The following is a 20,290-nucleotide window of genomic DNA, read 5'->3' on the forward strand; positions in this document are numbered from 1 at the left end:
AACACAGGATGAGAACCAATCATAAATCAGCATCAATCTACATGTCAAGGACTGAATATGACATCTAGTGGAAGTTAATCAACTCAAAATGTATATGCATTTGCTTTCCATTAGCATTACATCGACTATTGTATTGTATATTTCTTGCTCTGGCCAATTGAAAAAAATTAATGTGTGTATAAATGTTGTGCTTTTCCTCACCAAATCCACTGTGTTTCTCCTGTTGGTCTCTCTTAGCGTCTCACCCACAAAACTCTCCCAGCGACCTCTGCAGTCCTCAGGCAGCTCTGTAAATGGACAAGCATGTTAACAACTTAGTAATCACACAGACAAACACATGCTATCAGTCAAGATTCTTCTGGCTCTACAAACCTTTAATTAAATCATTAATTTGGGAGTGAGCCAGCCCTTTCTCCAGGTTCTGAACCACAGTGTTTGCAATTCTTGTCAAGTGACCCATGTTTCCCCTCCGTCTGCCCCCTTCAGCCCTGGAGATGAAGACAGAGAAACAACATTCAACCAACAGCAGAAACACACATATCTCCAACAATCCAACTGATGTTATGACTGGGGTCTGATGGGTCACACATGTGAGAGACACTGTATATAAATCACTGACAGGAAACAGATGAGAGAGTCTTACTGGATTTTTTCATTTTCTTCCCAGGCATCTAGAATCCTTTGCACCAGACGGCAATGCTGGAAGAGCTGCGTAAAGCAGAGAGCCGGAAGTCAAATGAACAACAGGAAGCACAAAGAGAATGAAAATAACAGGACAGAAACGAGAGCAAAATAAATAGATAATGGCATTCATATATGGTTGCGATGTGTTCTTAGTGGATTTCTTTAAAAAAAAAAAAAAAATGTATACATGTTTCTATGAGGTTGTTTGCTGGCCCAAATCAAAAGAGCACACCTAAAAGTCTCTATAATATTCTGGTCTCTAGATATGGCTTGGGATCCTCATTAAATGCAAGTTATTAGGATATTTTACCTGTTTTATTGTCTGGCAGGCAAAATTAAAAGACTGCTTAGAAAAGGATGCATCATTCATATCCGTAGCAAAAATGGTGCAGTTACACATCAAACTTTAATACTTTGGGTTAGGGGTTTGTTCAATGTAATAGTGATGCTTGAATTGGTAACCAATAATAAAATGGCCCAATATCCTTTTCCACTAAGCTATTCTGACAGACAGTGCTGAAAGACAGAGGTCATGAGCAAAAAGACAAATCATACCAGTTTACTTTAAGACCTACATTGGCAACAAGAGCATCTTGAATTGGTGTGGTTGATGGGTCTGAGGTGCTGTTTTGCCCAGGTGTTCCCTCCTCCGCCTGGCTTCCTGGGTTCATAACTGGCCTCTCCTCGCGGTTTTGAAGGCCTGGGTTTTGGAGGTCCGTGTGGTCAGAGTGGTTCATGATGGATGCTACACACAGCTCCACTTGCAAGTGCAAGAAATTATTCCAGGTGTATTTAAAGAATAAATCCTGGAAGCAGAGTGTGGGAGAGAAAGTGAGAACGAAAGGAAAAGTGATGCAAAACAAAATCACAATATGTGAGGCAGTCTATGGTGTTGAGTCTGTGGTATAAGCAAATTACCAACAGCAGGTCCATGGTGTTGAGTCTGCAGATCTCTTGGCAGATGCTGAAGTCGCAAGTCTGCAGCAGAGAAGCCACCAGTCTGGCCACATGAAGGCGGGCACTCCCCAGGGGCTGCTCCAGTATGCCCACCGTAGTGAGTATTGCACTTCTCTGCTCCACAGCACAGGGAAGGAGATTGACACATTGTTAAAAGGGAGCTACTCTCAGCAGAACACATCAAAACACTGTCAGCAATTGTTGAGGCATGAAGAGTTGCTGCCTATGAAAAGCATTCCAAATCAGTTACTTATGAGATTACATTTTGGTTAGGAAGCATGTAGTAAGCAGTAGACAGCAAAGCAGCTCAATAGGTTTTGGAACAAAGTTATTGTCACCTGCGCTACAAACTAAGCTATTTGTAAACCTATAAGCTGGGTCACAAACCGAACAGCCAACATAGTTGCTTCTCTTGTGACTTTCATAAATGAACAGAATCAGGCCAGTGAGACTGACTGAAATATAAAAGCCCTGAAATCTGTTCTTATTCTTAAGATGCATGTATTTGTAAACGTGCATGCTGGTACCATAGGAGGGTTCAGTAGGAGCTGTTGGAAGTCCTTTAGATGAGGCTCAATAGCACGTAAAATACTGCTGTTGACAGTGTAAGACCTTTCACATCCCTGAGAATACAGGTCCATCAGACCCTCCAGCCTATCCAAATGAGACACAGGGGAACAGATGAATGCAGTTTGAACCAAGGTCAATCCCAAGTAAGGCTGTTATTTGAATGAGTTTAATTGGGCAATGACAAGGAAGAACTCACCCTGACCTCCGTGACTCCAGTAACGTAAGAAGCACTTGCGTTCCATTGACGACAGATGCTTCGGTCCTCTCCCCTTCAAACATGTTCTTCAAAAGCTCTGCAACATTCTCTTGTCTAAAAAAACCAAAAACAACAATTTACAACCGAAGAAACAAACACCACCTGCACTCATTATTGAGTAAGTAGATAAATGGCTTTCCACATCTCATGACTTTCAAAATATTTTTCGATCCTTTCTGTGATCATAGCTGATCAGATTAGCATAGAATCCTTTATTTTGGTCACACATTATACACACAGTTTTTTTTTGCATATATCCAGTGAAATGTATTAGTTTTCACATATCCCAGCTAAGCTGGGGTCAGAGTGCAGGGTCAGCCATGATACGGTGCCCCTGGAGCAGGTAGAGTTAAGGGCCTTGCTCAAGGGCCCAACAGTGGCATCTTGGTGGTGCTGGGGCTTGAACCCCTGACCTTCTGGTCAGAAACACTGAGCCTCAACCACTGAGCAACCACTGCCCCTATAAAGATTAGACACTTACGACTCCAAGACAGTGAGTAAGGGGTCTGGTTCTGTGACCTCTGACAGCTGGTTTGCCTGGTCTCGACTGAGACGGATGATGTCACAAAGAGTTTGGGATGCATTCGATTGTCTCTACAGAAAAATAAAGTGGGGAATAATGGTTTAGTGCATTCAGCATGGCTGTAGTCCTGTAATGCCATTTTTTCTTTGATAGACAACAAAAATCATGTGAGCTGGGGGTAAAAAGCACATTGGAGAGAGTGATCGTTTTGTACCTCTTCATCTCTCCCTGTGTGCATGAGCTCTGTGAGTCTCTGGATGAGCCTCTCCTCATTTAGCCACTGCAAACACACATACATCATTACATATTAGAATCACAGCTCCATTATGACTTTGTTGAGTGAGGATTCAGCCAGGCCCTGGAGGATAACAATCAGCCCAAACGTGGGTCAATGTCTTTAAACAATTAAATCACTGGTTTTGTGATGTTCTTCGGTAACGTTCCATAAAAAAGGTCAAATCAATAATATACAAGGTTCAAACTGCTAGTGGCAGATTAGTGTCAAATACTACAAGATTAACCATCCCACAAACCGCTAATATTCATTTGTCCAATATGGTGTTGACACAGCATTAATGTTAACCTCGGAGATAATTTTTAGGACAATCAGCATCTATCGATAGCACCATTAATAAACAGAGCAGACACGTTCCACACTGCCCATTCATATAAGGAACTATTGTTCTTACATTGAGAACATCCATTCTTAAGGGTGCAGGCTCTACACAGCTGATGAGGCGCAGCAATAGGTCCATCATGGCCGAGGCATCAATGTGATTCAGCACCAGACTGATAAAGTTGTGTTTTTTCCTTAGGAAAGAGATTACCTGCAGGATGACACAAACAAACGACCAACAATTCTTTCACAAACTAAAAAATACAGCAACTACAGCAAATCTAAACAAATGTTAAATACATATTTTCTTCCACTACAAACTCTCCAGACAAGTTTGTAAGTTCTGTTCTCTGGTTTGTGTGCAGCTATGTTTTGTTTTCTGTTGTTAATACTGCTGGTGGTCCTGTTGAAGCTAAACAAAACAAAATAGCTTGAACGCCCCATCTCGCACATGCTGCATAACTACTGTTGCTCTCATGCAACGAGCAAAGCTAAAAAAGCACGTGCATACTCATGAACGCGCACATGAGAATAACGGTCAGTGAATATTTTTACTAAATAATACATTCGATTTCAGTTTGTTTCGCACCAAACCTTATTGTATGCTTTCATAACAATCATAAGTCTCATGGAATAATTTATTTGAATTCTGAATTATATTTTTGTGTCTTTTTGAAGCTTGAAGAGTTGGTCACCATTAAATACTGTATTACATCACAGAACAATTTCTCCCTGGTAAGAAAAAGTAAGTAAGCCATATGGGGTTTTAACAACACAGAGGTGAGTAAACACTGACTAAATGTACATTTTTGGGTGAACTAATCCTTTAAATTGCAATTAAAAGAGTCACTGTGCTGTTGACTGCTAGTAGGCATTGCTAATCAACAGTAGTATCCAACTGTATGCAGTCTTATTGGAAGCCACTGCATCTCATCAGCTTTTTTGCTGTTAACCGCAACTCAACTTTAATGCATTGCTTCTCATGTCACCGGAAATCACCCACTCTCATTAAAAATGAATGACTGCCAGTCACTGTGTGCTGTAAATCGATGTCAGTGTGAATGCCACATAAGAGATCACACTGCTGTATATTGATATGGTTTTTCTCTGAAAACACACCTTTAGTGACTACATGGTCGCTGTGAGAGACTGGTACTTCTCTGAATTCTATACTCCTCATACTCCAGCATTTCACAGGTGCTGTACATTCCTAATTTTGTTTCCATGAGTTCTGGTTTGTGCATGCACTCTAGCCCTAATCAGATGATATCAGGTGTGTACGCCTATTTTGATTTGTGCAAGATCAAGTGTGAATACCTGGTCTGTTTTACGTGCAATCAAGTTGCCGATGGTCTTGCTGAAGAAGGAGGCCAGCAGGGGATTAAGGGGTGGCTCCTGCTCCAGAAAGTGGTAGAGCTTCTCCAAAAGGGATTCATCTCCACCCAGCTTATCATTGATAAGCGCCACATCAGAAGTCAGGAGCTCACAGGCAATATTTGGCAACCTGTGAAAAAAATAAAAAAATGTAGAACTATTTATCATCTTTGTCACTCAGATACCACTAAAGTAAATACTGGTCAAATAAGTGCTTCAGTGTTGCAGGAAAAAACAGAGACAAACGATATAGCCTGCAGGGCAATACACTTTGTTCTATTGTCATACATCATATTATAGGGTTCTGCATTTAACAAAATATTACCATGTAAAAAAATCTAGATCTGACAGAACTGTTTGTTTCATTGAGATATTGTTGAAGAATACACTTGACTCAATGCAACATTTCACAATACTTGGAGAGAAACAACGCATCCGCTTGCTCATTTCAAAACAAATGATTCTGTCTCCTACTCACCGCAAACCAAATTATTTTAGTTTTGAAATGAATCGCAATCTCTCTCTTTCTCTCACCATATGGTCCCATCAGAGAGGGCAAAAACTGATGAAAACAGTTCGGCCCTTCAAATCACATGTATTATGTTGCAAAGCACAGCAATTCTGTTATAGCGCAAGAGGTGCTGAATGTTATGCAGGTGTAATATAACACCACCTTTCAAACAATTATTTCTCTTTTCCTGTTCCTCTTCCTCCATCATTTTGAAATGCACCTTTGAGTATTGTCCATGCTCTCCTTACCAATCTGCACTTCTGTATTTTGTATGCATTTACCTGATTTTTTTATAGCACTTCAATATCTAGGACTCAAAGCATGCAGGGCAGCTAGTGAATAGCACTTATCCCCTACAGCCATAATTTAACAATTCTCAGTAGAGGTCAATTGAAAACACATTACTGCCAGGTATATTTACTCATGACATAATATTATTATAATATAATACTTACCCAGTGTTTCCCAATTAGGGTTGTCACGATTAATTGTGTGGTTCATACACCTTAAGAAGTAATTTTTTACATATTTAACTTCAAATATATACATTATATATAAAATGGAATGGATGAATGGCATGAAAAATTATGTTTAAAATATCAAAATATGTCTTAATTTCTCTTTTTGCTTTTAGAACTTTAGTTTTGGTAAATTTTACATTTGCACGGTTGTTTTTGGAACTCATATTTTATATTATATATTTTTATAAATAAAAAAATCAAATGTATTTTTTTTAGATATTATTATATTTATATTATATATGCAATAGTACAATATTTCTGTCCTAATTTCTTCACTTTCACATGTGTTTAATGCTCTGATTAAACCCACGAGGACTTCTCATGAAGCAAAACTTTTGATATTGTGTTTAATAATTTGACTAACTCCACAGAAATAGACTAAGCGTGTCTCCTCCTCTGTGTTACCAAGTCACATTAACACTGTGTGTGTGATCCCGCTATAACCAGGAACATTTGCCTTAAAATGAAAAGTTTACAGTGAAGTCAGAGCACTTCACTATGAAAGATTATATTTATTCGTTTATTTTAGCTTGAGTTTAGCGTGAGCATCTGCTGATGGCATGCACATCAGAACGTTTGAGAAGCGTTTCATGCACTCTTCCGGACATGAGATGTTCGGACATCCACGTCACAGCTCAGTGATGCTCGGAGTTTAACTGAATGACACACAAAAGTACCGTTCATGGTAGTGCTGCACGATTAATCATATCACAATCGCAATGTCAACCTGTGCGATTATATGACGGCAAAATGCTGCGATTTTATTAAATAAATAAGTGCATGTGTGGACGTGACAGCCCCTTCTCTCTGAGAGCTGTCACATTTTCACTTAGTGGAGTACTCACTTTTGTTGCCAGCGGTTTAGACATAAATGGCTGTGTGTGGAGTTATTTTGAGAGGACAGCAAATTTACACTTTTATACAAGCTGTACACTCACTACTTTACATTGTAGCAAAGTGTCATTTCTTCAGTGTTGTCACATGAAAAGATATAATCAAATATTTAAAAAAAATGTGAGGGGTGTACTCACTTTTGTGAGATACTGTATGTATATATATATATATATATATATATATATATATATATAAGTTATCAACAGAGAGTAAATGTAAAATAAATTAAAATCTAATAAACTCAGATGTTAAGAAATAATAGAACAAGAAAACTGGGTGGGTAGAGTCACTTTGGTATATCCTCCACATGGTCTCTGTAATGTTGTTCTCGCTCTTGGTGGGGCGCCTGGCCAGTTGTCAACGATGCCGCAGAGAATAGCACGATGCTCTGCATGCACTAGGTCTCCGCCGAAACACGCTCAACAAGGCAAGCGATAAGATGCGTGACTTCCAAGCTTAGACTTCCTGGCTGATGTCTTGAGATGTTGCTTCAATTTATCCACGTCATTTTCATTCCTCATGATGCAATCTATTTTGTGAAGTGCACCAGTCCCTCCTGCAGCAAAGCACCCTCACAACATGATGCTGCCACCCCCATGCTTCACATTTGGCATGGTGTTCTTTAGCTTGCAAGCCTCACCCTTTTTCCTCCTTGGTCATTATGGCCAAACAGCTCAATTATTGTTTCTTCAGACAGAGGACATTTCTACAAAAAGTAAGATCTTTGTCCCCATGTGCACTTGCAAACTGTAGTCGGTCTTTTTTTATGCCGGTTTATGGAACATGAACTTCTTTGTTCCTGAGCAGCCTTTCAGGTTATGTAGATATAGGACTCGATTTACTGTGGATATAGATACTTGTCTACCCGTTTCTTCCAGCACATTCACAAGGTCCTTTGCTGTTGTTCTGGGACTGATTGATTGGCACTTTTCTCGGCAAACTACGTTCATCACTAGCAGACTGAATGCATCTCCTTCCTGTGTGGTATGATGGCTGCGTGGTCCCAAGGTGTTTATACTTGCGTACCATTGTTCGTATAGATGAACGTGGTACCATCAGGCATATGGAAATTGCTCCCAAGGATTAACCAGACTTGTGGAGGTTCACAATTGTTTTTCTGAGGTCTTGGCTGATTTCTTTTGATTTTCCCATGATGTCAAGCAAATAGGCACAGAGTTTGAAGGTAGGCCTTAAAATACATCCACAGTTACACCTCCAATTAGCCAATCAGAAGCTAATTGCCTAAAGACTTGAAATATTTTTTGGGAATTTTCCAAGCTGCTTAAAGGCACAGTTAATTTAGTGAATGTAAACTCAGACCCACTGGAATTGTGTTATGGTCATTTACAAGTGAAACAATCTGTCTGTAAACAATTGTTGGAGAGATTATTCATGCATAAGGTAGATGTCCTAAAAGACTAATATGCTAATATGAAATCTGTGGAGTGGTTAAAAAAAACCTTACTTTTAATGGTTTTAATGACTTCAACCTAAGTATATGTAAATTTCTGACTTCATCTAAGTATTCCATTTATCCAAACCAAGTATATCTAGAATGTTATCTGGAAATCCATATCTATGAATTATCAAGTTAAACTTAAACTCAAGTTAAAGTCCTCATTGTATATCAACCAATTTGTATGTATATACATAAAACCCTGCAGATCTAAACCCACCCTCTAGTGGGTCAAGCTGAGCATAACACCAAAATAATAATTTATCATTACAATTAAACTAGCAAAGCTTGTCAAATTGACAGCTCGCCATATGTTTGCTATAGATGCCGAACACTTGAAATACGTTACAAAAAAGCAATAATTATCAATCTATCAGAATCTAAAGTAAAATTAAAATAAACTGCTGATATTGAGTTCAGGAAAAAAAACAGGAATGGGATTCGGTACTGGTGAGTACTTAAAAAAAGTATTGGTACTAGTAATCATTCTCAAAAAGATGTATCGGGACATCCCTAGACATAATCAAAGCTAAAGTCGGTCCAATCAAATATTAGAGTATGCAACTCTTTCTTTTTTTTTTGGCCAGGCAATACAGTTCACCACAAAATAACAATTCTGTCATAATCTACTCACACTCTTGTTGTTCCAAACCCCTATGACTGACTGACTTCCGTGGAACACAAAAGGATAGCTTCAGTCACCATTAACTTGTAAAATATGTAATGTAAGTGAATTGTGAATGAGGTTAAACATTCTAACGAAAATCTTTTGTTTTCCATGGAGGATAACAAAGTCATATGGTTCTGTAACAACATGAGGGTGTGTGAATGGTGCCTGAATTTTCAGACTCCATTTATCACAGGGAATTTATAAAATACAATGAGCTGAATACACTCACAAACCAGCCTTACAACTCTAAAGTGACCTACAATGCCATGTGTCATTTTCTCTCTCTTACTTAAAGCGTGTTTTTTCCTCCAGATCAGCAGGGGGCTCCTCTGTGATGAGGGTAACCAGCTCCTGCATACAGTGATCCTTGGAGAGGAAGAGCAAGAGCTTGCGATTCTGTGCTTTGCACTCCTGCAGGACATCCTCCTCTTCCATCAACTCTCTCAGAGTCACATCCTCCCGATCCAGCAGCTGGTCGATATGGGAGGTGTTGTTCAAGTCAAACTTCCAGAACATGATGGCGGTGGCTGTTGCAGGAAGCACAGACCTTAAATGGACAAGACAGGAGTTGAATGCATTAAAACACTTGAAAGAGCATACAAGAGATTTATTTTCGAATTGATTTAAAGGTGCACTCAGTAATGTTTTATGTTGTGATGGAAGTACTCTTTGACTTATACTGACACCTAGTGGCATGGATGTAGCATCATGCCAGAACAATCTTCTATTAATGATGCATTCATAAGAGATGAGGGAAGAGTGGAGGGAGAAAAAAAAAAAAAAAGAGATGTGCAGTGAGTGGGAGCCTGGGAGGAATGAAAAGACAGCAAGCAAAACAGATGAAAGAGAATCTGGAGAATAGAAGAACAAAGAAAGGGACTGAAAATAATTGCTGGACATTTAAAGCATCCCACTCAAAACAAAACACGAAGCAAATGGAAAATGAAGCAATTCAACAATTCTTTCTTTCATTGCTGACTGAAATCACCTGGGATGTGAGGATTTAAGAACTCTGGTCATAAACAAAGCAAGTATACATTTCCAACAGGATAACTGGTACCCCAAGCATCACACCCAGGGCAATATTTCACACAGCTTTCTCAAAGGACTGTTATCTTGCCCGTGTGAAAGAACTCAAACCCAGGAACATTACTAGCCTTTGCTAAATAAATATATATTTTTACCAGCTGATGAAATGTGTGAATCCTTAGTTACACCTCTTCCACAGGCAGATAGGCATTTGAGTGGTAGAATGCAGACAGCACAGAATGACCTAGCATTAATCTGCATGAGGTCAACTTCCCAGCAGGCCCTCCTCAAATTCAAGCCTCAGAAGAACTGACACTGGGGAAGGAAACAAGAATGAAAAAGTGCAAACTCAGTACTTGGTTTTGCTTACATAAATCAATGCTGGTAGGGCGAGAAACCCATCGACCAATGTGTGAAACTTAAGTGTCTGCGAAAGGTGCACAGCACAAAGTTAGTGCAATATATTAATAATGTATACAAACATAATTCAATGCATCACATGCTCTTGGTACAATGAAATATATACATTATATAAGACTAAAATCTTAATGAATGTTCTGGGATCAATACTAAGGCTGGGTATTGAAACAGATTTCCCAATAAAATTCACAAGCTCTCGATTCGATTCCGACTTCAAGTCAATATCCTTTTTGCTTATATATGAAGAAAATTCTCTCCCAGCTAATGCTGTTAGTTACACAGGGGACCTTCTAACTAGGTACAATATGAAAATATTAATTTGACTAATTACAGTGGCAAGAAAAATTATTTGAACCCTTTGGAATTAGCTAGTTCTCTTACGAGAGGTTCTCTCGTATTGCGTAAGCTAGCTTACGCTACGGGAAAGATTAATCTTTTCTGAGATATTTAAGCCAAAAAATTATCCTTAATTTTTGTATCCATTGTCAACGCAGTGCGGCAGCTGCAGACCTTGAGCGGGCTAGCTAGCGAGCTCATAGGTTGCTCTGTGGCAACTGCTGCAGCCTATAGACGAGCTTGGGCGAACTCGCACCCAATGAGAGGCGTCCGCGCGCTCACTGCATTAAAGCCCGCCAAAATGGGCGTGACTAGAGTGCATATAAGCGTAGTTCGTAGGCTGGAACCCTGATTTTCATCTCTTCAGCGAAGCTCTTCGCATCGCTGACCTGGAAGCCGCGTCGCCGTTCGAGGGGCATCAAGCAAGTGTGGACAGCGCTAGAAGAAGCCGGCTGTCTCAGCCACCTTCAGCCATCCTGCGAGCTACGCCATCCGACGACTTATCCTATTATTCAGTAAGCTAGTTCTCACGAACAATTCACAAAAGAGTACGAGCGTCTTTTTCAAGATGCCTCGCTCCACTTGTGCCTCATGTCGCGCCCTTCTCAGCACAGGAGACCGCCACATCATCTGCGCTCTCTGCCTGGGACTGGGGCACGCAGAGCTCGCCCTCACTGAGGGCGGATGCGATTTCTGCGAGGAGCTACCGATGTCGACCCTGCGGGCTCGACTCGAAGCGCTCAAAGCAGAAACCGCCGCACCGCCTTACCTTCAGCCACGCAGGAAGAAGCGCCGCTCACAAAGGCTGCCGGAAACTGTGGTTGAAGCGACTGCCTCGCCGGAGCCTCTCCCTCGAGCATCGAGGAATCGAGCGCTCTGTGTGCGGCAATCAGAGCGAATTGGCCATTCACCCTCTAGCGTTACGCTTCAAAGCGTGGGAAGCTATTCCAGGGATATCCAAGTGGGTGTTAAGCACAATACAACAGGGCTATTTGCTACAGTTCGATCGCCGCCCCCCTCGCGTCAGAGCTCGGCTCGAAACCACTGTGAACACGGAAGCAGCGTGCATGCTTCGTTCAGAAATAGCAAGCCTTCTGTGCAAAAGGGCCATAGAAAAAGTGCCACCCTCTCTGAGCGAGTCGGGGCTTTACAGCCGTTATTTTCTTGTTCCCAAGAAAGACGGCGGCCTCAGACCCATATTAGATCTCAGGGTTTTGAACAAGGTGCTTGCAAAAGGCCGTTCAAAATGCTTACAATCAGGAAACTCCTCGCGCATGATGCGCCAGGGGACTGGTTTATTTCTCTCGATCTGAAAGATGCATACTTTCAGATTCAGATAAATCCCGTTACAGGCCATTCTTGAGATTCGCCTCGACGGCCAGGTTTATCAATACACCGTCCTTCCGTTCGGCCTGTCCTTAGCACCCCGTACTTTCACGAAGTGCATGGATGCGGCGCTCGCACCCCTGCGGAGTCAGTGTTTGCGAATTCTGAACTATTTGGACGACTGGCTGATTATGGCTCAGTCACATATGGAGCTTCTGTCTCTCAGAGCAGTTCTCCTCAGCCATCTGAACAGTTTGGGTCTTGCAGTCAATTGGACCAAGAGCTCACTACAGCCCAGTCAGACCATTTCCTTCCTGGGAATAGAACTAGACTCCGTGGCAATGACGGCTCGCTTATCTACACAGCCGCGACGCCGTGTTCAGCGACTAGCCGCATCTTTTCAGATGAACAGCCTCACGCCTCTGAAGAAATTCCAGAGAGTGCTAGGTTACATGGCCTCAGCCGCAGCAGTACTTCAGCTGGGTTTACTGCACATGTGCCCGCTTCAGCATTGGCTAAACACCGCGCGTCTCGCCGGGCTTGGGCCACAGGCCGCCAGCCCATCAAGGTGACTCAGACCTGTATATCAGCTCTGCAGCCCTGGACAGTGGCCGAATGGTATCAGCGGGAGTGACAATGGGAGCTGTATCTCGCCGAAAAGTCATCTCGACAGACGCGTCCAACACGGGTTGGGGCGCGGTCTGCGAGGGCTCTCCGGTTTTCGGCCTATGGTCAGTTCAGGAAAAGCTCCTTCACATAAATTGTCTGGAAATGATAGCGGTCGAGTACGCGCTCGTGCGCTTTCTCCCGGTCATTCAGGGTCACCACGTCCTGGTCCGTTCGGACAACAGATCTGTGGTATCCTACCTAAACCGTCAGGGTGGTGTCAGATCCAGGAACCTCTTCCATCTGACAAAACGCATACTGAGTTGGTCCCAGTGCCACCTGCGCTCGCTGAGGGCGACGCACGTGCCAGGCCACCTGAACGACGGCCCGGACAGACTGTCCAGAGACAATATTCCCCAGGGGAATGGTCCCTGCACGCTCAAACAGTCCAGACGTTATGGCACCTATTCGGCAGAGCAGAGATAGAACTCTTTGCGTCCAAAGAGAACTCTCACTGCCCAATATTTTTCTCGAAGCGAGGGCCGCTGGCCCAGGACTGGCCCAGACGCCCGCTTTACCCCTTCCCTCCCGTCTCGCTATTGCCACAGGTAATGCAGAGGATCAGGGAAATGCGTCACTCGGTGCTCCTCATAGCCCCGCGTTGGGAGAATCAGACATGGTTCCCGGAGCTTACGCAGCTGTCACTGACAGCGCCGTGGCCCATCCCAGTGAGAGCAGATCTCCTCTCTCAAGCTCGCGGCACAATCTGGCATCCCCACCCAGAGCGCTGGGCGCTGCACGCGTGGGTGATCAACGACTACCCATCGCTCTGCCAGAAGGAGTAATAAACACCATCATACACGCTAGAGCCCCTTCCACGAGAAGACTCTATGCGTCAAAATGGTCTGTGTTCTCAAAATGGTGCACCGACAGAGACCTGGACCCGCGGAAATGTGGGGTGTCGTCGCTGCTCGTATTTCTACAAGAGCTGCTGGATAAGGGCAGATCCCCATCCACGCTCAAAGTGTATGTGGCGGCCGTTACGGCGTTCGCTGAACCCCTGCACGGCCAGTCATGGGGTAAAAACGAGCTGGTCATCCGCTTCCTCAGGGAAGCTAGAAGGATGAACCCCGCGCCCCCATCGGTTCCTATCTGGGATCTTTCTATAGTTCTCGAAACTATGAAAGCCCCCCTTCGAACCACTTCAATCCGTGGATTTGAAATACCTTTCACTCAAAACCGCTTTTCTGACTGCCCTGTCATCAGTCAAACGTGTGGGAGACCTTCACGCGCTGTCTGTCAGCGCTGCGTGTCTTAAGTTTGGACCAAGTGACTCCAAGGTCATTTTAAAGCCTAGACACGGCTATGTTCCCAAGGTGATCGGTACTCCTTTCAGAGCACAGGTCATTTCCCTATCGGCGCTGCCAGCACCGATAGCGAACGCGACGCCAATCTCCTTTGCCCGGTCAGAGCACTGAGATTGTATACTGCGCGCTCCGCTGCTTTCAGACGCTCCGAGCAGCTTTTCGTTTCGTTCGGAGGGCGCACCAAAGGTCTCGCCGCCTCGAAACAGACACTATCTAGATGGATAGTGGACGCTATTGCTGCTGCATACGCGTCAAAAGACCTGCCATGCCCGTTGGGCATTAGGGCTCACTCCACTAGAGGCATGGCATCCTCGTGGGCATGGTCCAGCGGGATTTCCATTCACGACATATGTGTGGCAGCGGGATGGGCTTCCCCCTCCACCTTTGTCAGATTTTACAACATGGAAGTGCCCGCTCTGCAGGCAAAACTACTAGCGGTTTAATACGCTACAGCTCCCCTGGTGAGCTGCACTGATGGGACACATTCCACACAGACCGGCACCGCCGCTCTGTCGTTCCCTTCCCACATTCTTGCCGGCCAAATATTATTTCCCCACTCATAAGGGCTCCCCCGGGTCCCCCCTTAATTCCCTGGGGCTCATACAGTGGATGCTTGGCGCGCACGGCGTTGACAATGGGTTCCCGTAGCGTAAGCTAGCTTACACAATACGAGAGAACCTCTCGTGAAGAGAACGTATCGGTTACCTAACGTAACCTCGGTTCTCTCTAGATGAGGGAACGAGTATTGCGTAGCCGGCCGTGCTCGCGCCACGCAGCGACTTTTCGCTTCAGTCAATGAAAACCAGGGTTCCAGCCTACTGAACTACGCTTATATGCACTCTAGTCACGCCCATTTTGGCGGGCTTTGATGCAGTGAGTGCGCGGACGCCTCTCATTGGATGCGAGTTCGCCCAAGCTCGTCTATAGGCTGCAGCAGTTGCCACAGAGCAACCTATGAGCTCGCTAGCTAGCCCGCTCAAGGTCTGCAGCTGCCGCACTGCGTTGACAATGGATACAAAAATTAAGGATAATTTTTTGGCTTCAATATCTCAGAAAAGATTAATCTTTCCCGTAGCGTAAGCTAGCTTACGCAATACTCATTCCCTCATCTAGAGAGAACCGAGGTTACGTTAGGTAACCGATACGTTTTATGCATTAATAAAGAAAAATAATAAATAGCGCTTGTCTTAATTAAGGATGCACCGATCCGATTCCTGGATCGGTATCGGCTCCAATACTGAAGCTTTTAGACGGATCGGGTATCGGTACCGACAAGCCCGATCCAAATCCTATACTGTGTGTTAGTCATGTTTGTTACTGTCAAGCTCAAAAAATGACATAAAAAGAACAATTAAAGTACTTCTTATGACTCGTGAATTTGATTCAAAGCCACTTGAAGACGAGCAATATCTCTGTGAATCAAAAAAAGGCCGAGTTAAATAAGTAAATATATAAAATGCACAGGCAGCTCCAGCGAGTCAGTGAATGGCACTTATGTTTACACAGAAACACTGCTGCGGCCATTTTTAGCCTTCACGCGGTGTGCAATATTTGAGCGCTACTCATGAACAACATCTCAGATGTAGATGCTCAATAGTTCGGTTCACTTATAATATGCATTTAGAACAGTACTGAAGGTGCATTATACCAGAATTTGAATAAGAAGTGAATTAAACTACTGTGAACTTGCCTACAAACAGACACTTACAGGAATTCCTGGAGAGTTCATAATGTCAAAATAAAAGCGTGAGGGTTTAAAAGTTAAAGGTGCATGATTGAGATATATTACTATTATAATATAGTATTATTTGTTTATTATTTGCTGTTAATTTTGCTGCTACATTATCCAGTATACTAGTTAATAATAAAGTGTTTCTTAATAAGCTATAAGTTATACATTTATATTGAAATAATGTGTAGTAAGAGGTTTGTGTTTCTTTACATATTAAAGAGCACACCCAATTAGTTCCATACAATAATGTAAAGATATTCTAAACTGATTATGCAAAAAACAGCACTGCTATCGAATTTGGATCGGTAGATACTGAGATTAACAACACGAAGACCAATAAAAAAAAAGACAGTGGTAATATCCCCAGTACGATTGTACATAGTGTGATTGTAGCTCACACTGTAGACGTCCATCATGCAGGTGTACACTGGCTTAAGGCCATAAATGGCCTCGGCGTGAGCATGTTGATGACCGTCTCCTTTATTTTCTTTTTACAGATAAATAAGTATAAATTACGTGACAGTTATAGGCAATTCATTTCAAATCATGGAGAGGCTCTATATGGGAGAATCAAACAACCACCACTCCTTTGCCATTAGATTCAGATAGATTACTAATTATTGCTTTTTTGTGTTACATGGTTCAAATGTACTGCATTCTATAGCCAACAATGGCAAAAGGTCATTTTGACAAACTTTGCTTGTTGAATTGTAATGATGATTTATTTCAAATTGCTGTGCTGCTCAGCATGAACCGCTAGAGGGCTCATATCTGTCTGCAGGGGTTTATGAATATACACACAAATTGTTTGATATACAAAGAGTACTTTCTAGATAAACTCGATATAGTTTATAGATATTGATTTCTAGATAACTTTCTAGAAATACTTGGTTTAGGTAAAATGGTTCAATGCTGCAGAATTGTTTATGTACCCGTCCCCAGATCTGTGCCTCGATACAATCCTTCATCGCATTACATAAGGCTGTAACATAACAAAATGTGGAAAAACTGAAGCGCGGTTAATACTTTCCGGATGCACTGTACAGTTTGAATCATGTTGAAGTACATTTAAAAGTTGATAAAATCTAATCGTGAATTGTAAATCATCCATACGTTTGATAAAAGATTTAAAAAAAAAAAAAAAATCACAAGTATAGACAAACAACAGGCTACTATACAGAAAACAGGCATGGTGTCCATGGCAGGACACCACAAAGGAAGCCACTGCTTTCCAACAAAAACACTTCTGTGAACCTGAAGTTTGCTAAAGACCACCTTGACACTCCACAACTGATGAAACTAAGGTTGAATTGTTTGGGATGAACACGCAGCACCAGTACGTGCGGCATAAAAAGAGCACTGCACACCAACATGAAATCATCATCCCAATGGTAAGGAATGGTGGAGGGAGCATCATGATTTGGGGCTGCTTTGATGCTTCAGGGCCTGGACCGCTTGCCATCATCAAGGCAAAAATTAATTTCAAGGTTTATAAAAAAATATCCTACAGGATGTCAGGGTGGCTGTGCATCAACTGAAAATCAGTATAAGTTTGGTGATGCAGCAGGACAATGACCTCAAACATTGAAGTAAATCCACTACAGAATGGCTTCAAAAAAAAGAAAATCCACCTTTTGGAGTGGCCCGGTCAGAGCACAGACCTTAACCCAATCAAGATGATTTGGAATGATCTCAAGAGAGCCGTTCACACCAGACATTTTAAGAATATGAGCTGAAGCAGTTCTGTAAGTAAGAATGGTCCAAAATTCTTTCTGAGCGTTGTGCATGTCTAATACAAATGTACTGGAAACGCTTTGAGGTTATTGCAGTCAAAGTAGGATTGACCAGTTATTAAATCCTAGGGTTCACTTACTTTTTCCATAGCACTGTGAATGTTTGATGGGATGTGTTCAAAAAAGACAAGAAAGATTATAATTGTGTGTGCGCTTTGTCTAAACTTGTGACTAATGAATATGTGATCACATTTTAGGACCAATTAATGCATAAAACCAGCTAATTCCAGCTAATTCCAAAGGGTTAACATAATTTTCTTGCCACTGTACATATTACTTTTTCATTATTTTGCGCACATTTTGGCTTTTTAAAAAGAAACAAATCCAGTTACTGCAGAAACATTGGTATAATTTCATCTTTTTTTTTATGTTAGTATTGACTTTGTACAGAATTACCGGTACTTTTGGCATGCCTAATGTACTGTAGGGTATATGTACATAACAAATTCATACTATGCACATGTTGGGCAATTCCACAGAACTGCATAGTGTAAAAATAAAAGGTTCTATCCAAAGGAACAAAAATAGCCTTTTAAAATAGCCATCCCTTGATTGTACTACTGTCATATCTTTGGCAAGACCAAAAAAAAAAAAAAACACATACACATTTTCTTCCTCAAATTTACCCCCACGCTGACTCTCTTGCAGACAATGTTATTTTAGGCATTATCTCCAATGGCACTAATGTGGTTCATGCAACAAATAAAAATTGTCTTGCGATCAGATTTCATGCCCAATGCTCTTAGACCCAATGAAAATAATAAATTCACCACTATAGGTTCAATTGACATGGCATTTTTTCACCTACCTAGGCGATATATTTTGTGCATATGGCATACTGAGGACAGCAGCTGGTAACAGCTTCCTTGAGCACTAGCTACATATTCATCTGACGACAAAGGCAGACAGAACACACCATACCGGAAATAAGCTCTATCATTGATCTGCAGCTGTGCAAGCACTTCAGTCACTTGAGTAACATGTCCAAAAAGACAAGGGGACCTGTTTCCTCCTTTTATGTGGACATCGTTGTGTGCACGTGCAGGGAGGTTCATCTGGTGCATACAGGCACAATAAGCTGCCCCGTGCAATAATAACAGCCAAAGCACTCCCCTATGAATTCTAAACAGGAAAGCTAAAGTCTCAGCACTACAATCCATCAAAAATAGAACTAGGCTGTAGCATTTACAAACAATGTATGCTGAAACACAGAGCAGACATGAGCAGGGATGTTGGAGGGAATCTTTGACAGCAGCTGAGGTCAAATTATTTGGCCGTGATTGCACAACCTGGTGTCCAAATGCTGCCTACTTAAGAAGTTGATCCAGCAACATGCGCCGACCCCAGGGGGATGCTCAAGCATTACAAAACTCCAAATGAGATTGCATTCATCATATTGAATGATCAGGGTTCTGTTGTACAACTCAATAGTCTAATAACTGGAAAGGACGAACTGACTTATGAACTACTCGTGTGGCTGCCTATGACAACATGAACTGGATCAAGTGTTTACAAAGTCAATAACATGCCAGAGCATTTCCCCACCTTATAAAGCAGAGATTGTCAAATTAGATTTATTTCGCTCAACCCCTCATATGCGTACACTTTCAAGCGCAGAATGTGAGATTAAGCAGAAAATCTCTGTGGATGCAGGTTTACAACTGGGCCCCGCTAGCAGCGGTTAGCATCAATGGCTAACATGAGCTGCAAAAAGGGTTTCTGAGTTTTTATAAGAGCCATAAACAAGAACGAAACAAATCAGATGCACACTCGTTAATAATATAAGACGGGTTAGAGTGCGTTTAACGCAAAAGAACGGGATGTTTTCGGTTTGTTTGCTACCTCGGCTGGCTAACTACAGCCGAATCTCTATCAGAAGTTTGTCTTCATCTGAGGGGAAATTAAATTGACACATTTCACACGCAAAACATCCACGATCAAGCACGGCTCGTTGAATTACAGGGGTAGACGCCCCGGGGTGGGCTATTTATGTAAGCAGACAGGCGTTTTTACCACTCTAACTTACCCCCGCTGTGAGTGTCTGTAGACGGGCTGCTGGTTCTGGTTGTTGGTTAGTGCTGGTCAGGCTCGTGCAGTGGTGGCGCTGCTGCTGCCCCGCGCGTGCACTTTCTGAAACGAGACCGTTTTATTCTTAACTATCTGTTCAGAGCGAGAGCCATCGTGCGCCCCAAAGTTGTTTTTAAACAATTATTGTGCTGTGCAGCACCAAGAAGAGTAATCTCATGCAAAGGGAACGGAAAATAAAAATCGTTCATATGTTTCTATTCAAAATGGCGAAACCCTCTGTCAGAGTCGTGCGTGCGCGTGCTGTCAAGATAGACTGCGCACTGAGTGCGCGCTGCTCGCGTGCATTCCTCTTGCTTGAGTCAACTTTTTTCTTTTCTTTTTTGGCTTGTTTTGGGAACATTCACAATATTTCCAAAACATACAGGTTATTTATAGAAATATCAAGTATAGAAATATTTATTGTTGAAAATAAATACGGTGACGTAAATATGAAATTGGGGGAATGAAGGGGAAGATTAAGTAAAGTGACTGTACAAAAATATAAATAATACAAATAAATAAATAAATAAATAACTCGATAATAATAGTAATAATAACTCACTCGTTGGAGTAATAAATCAG

The 20,290-nt window shown here is 42.2% G+C and overlaps 1 protein-coding gene across 2 annotated transcripts in view; it reads right to left on the minus strand.

The window, feature by feature from the left end:
- ppp6r2a (protein phosphatase 6, regulatory subunit 2a) overlaps nucleotides 1–19,971 on the minus strand; it is a 29,625-nt gene extending 9,654 nt beyond the window's left edge. The window contains exons 1-14 of one of the 2 annotated variants that reach the window (XM_052118691.1): nucleotides 19,668–19,971; nucleotides 10,217–10,376; nucleotides 9,322–9,579; nucleotides 4,924–5,110; nucleotides 3,680–3,817; nucleotides 3,205–3,270; nucleotides 2,949–3,061; nucleotides 2,414–2,521; nucleotides 2,169–2,295; nucleotides 1,603–1,755; nucleotides 1,260–1,490; nucleotides 644–708; nucleotides 373–488; nucleotides 202–287 (exon numbers count right to left, since the gene is read on the minus strand). In XM_052118691.1, the coding sequence (XP_051974651.1) occupies nucleotides 202–287; nucleotides 373–488; nucleotides 644–708; nucleotides 1,260–1,490; nucleotides 1,603–1,755; nucleotides 2,169–2,295; nucleotides 2,414–2,521; nucleotides 2,949–3,061; nucleotides 3,205–3,270; nucleotides 3,680–3,817; nucleotides 4,924–5,110; nucleotides 9,322–9,548 (1,617 nt within the window). In that variant the 5' untranslated portion in view covers nucleotides 9,549–9,579; nucleotides 10,217–10,376; nucleotides 19,668–19,971. Of the gene's footprint in view, nucleotides 1–201; nucleotides 288–372; nucleotides 489–643; nucleotides 709–1,259; nucleotides 1,491–1,602; nucleotides 1,756–2,168; nucleotides 2,296–2,407; nucleotides 2,522–2,948; nucleotides 3,062–3,204; nucleotides 3,271–3,679; nucleotides 3,818–4,923; nucleotides 5,111–9,321; nucleotides 9,580–10,216; nucleotides 10,377–19,667 lie in introns of both variants that reach the window. The other variant, XM_052118690.1, reaches the window with a different exon arrangement.
- Between the last annotated feature and the right edge of the window lie 319 nt (nucleotides 19,972–20,290).

Source organism: Xyrauchen texanus, chromosome 45 (assembly GCF_025860055.1).
Source record: "Xyrauchen texanus isolate HMW12.3.18 chromosome 45, RBS_HiC_50CHRs, whole genome shotgun sequence".
In the NCBI taxonomy this organism is placed as follows: domain Eukaryota; kingdom Metazoa; phylum Chordata; class Actinopteri; order Cypriniformes; family Catostomidae; genus Xyrauchen; species Xyrauchen texanus.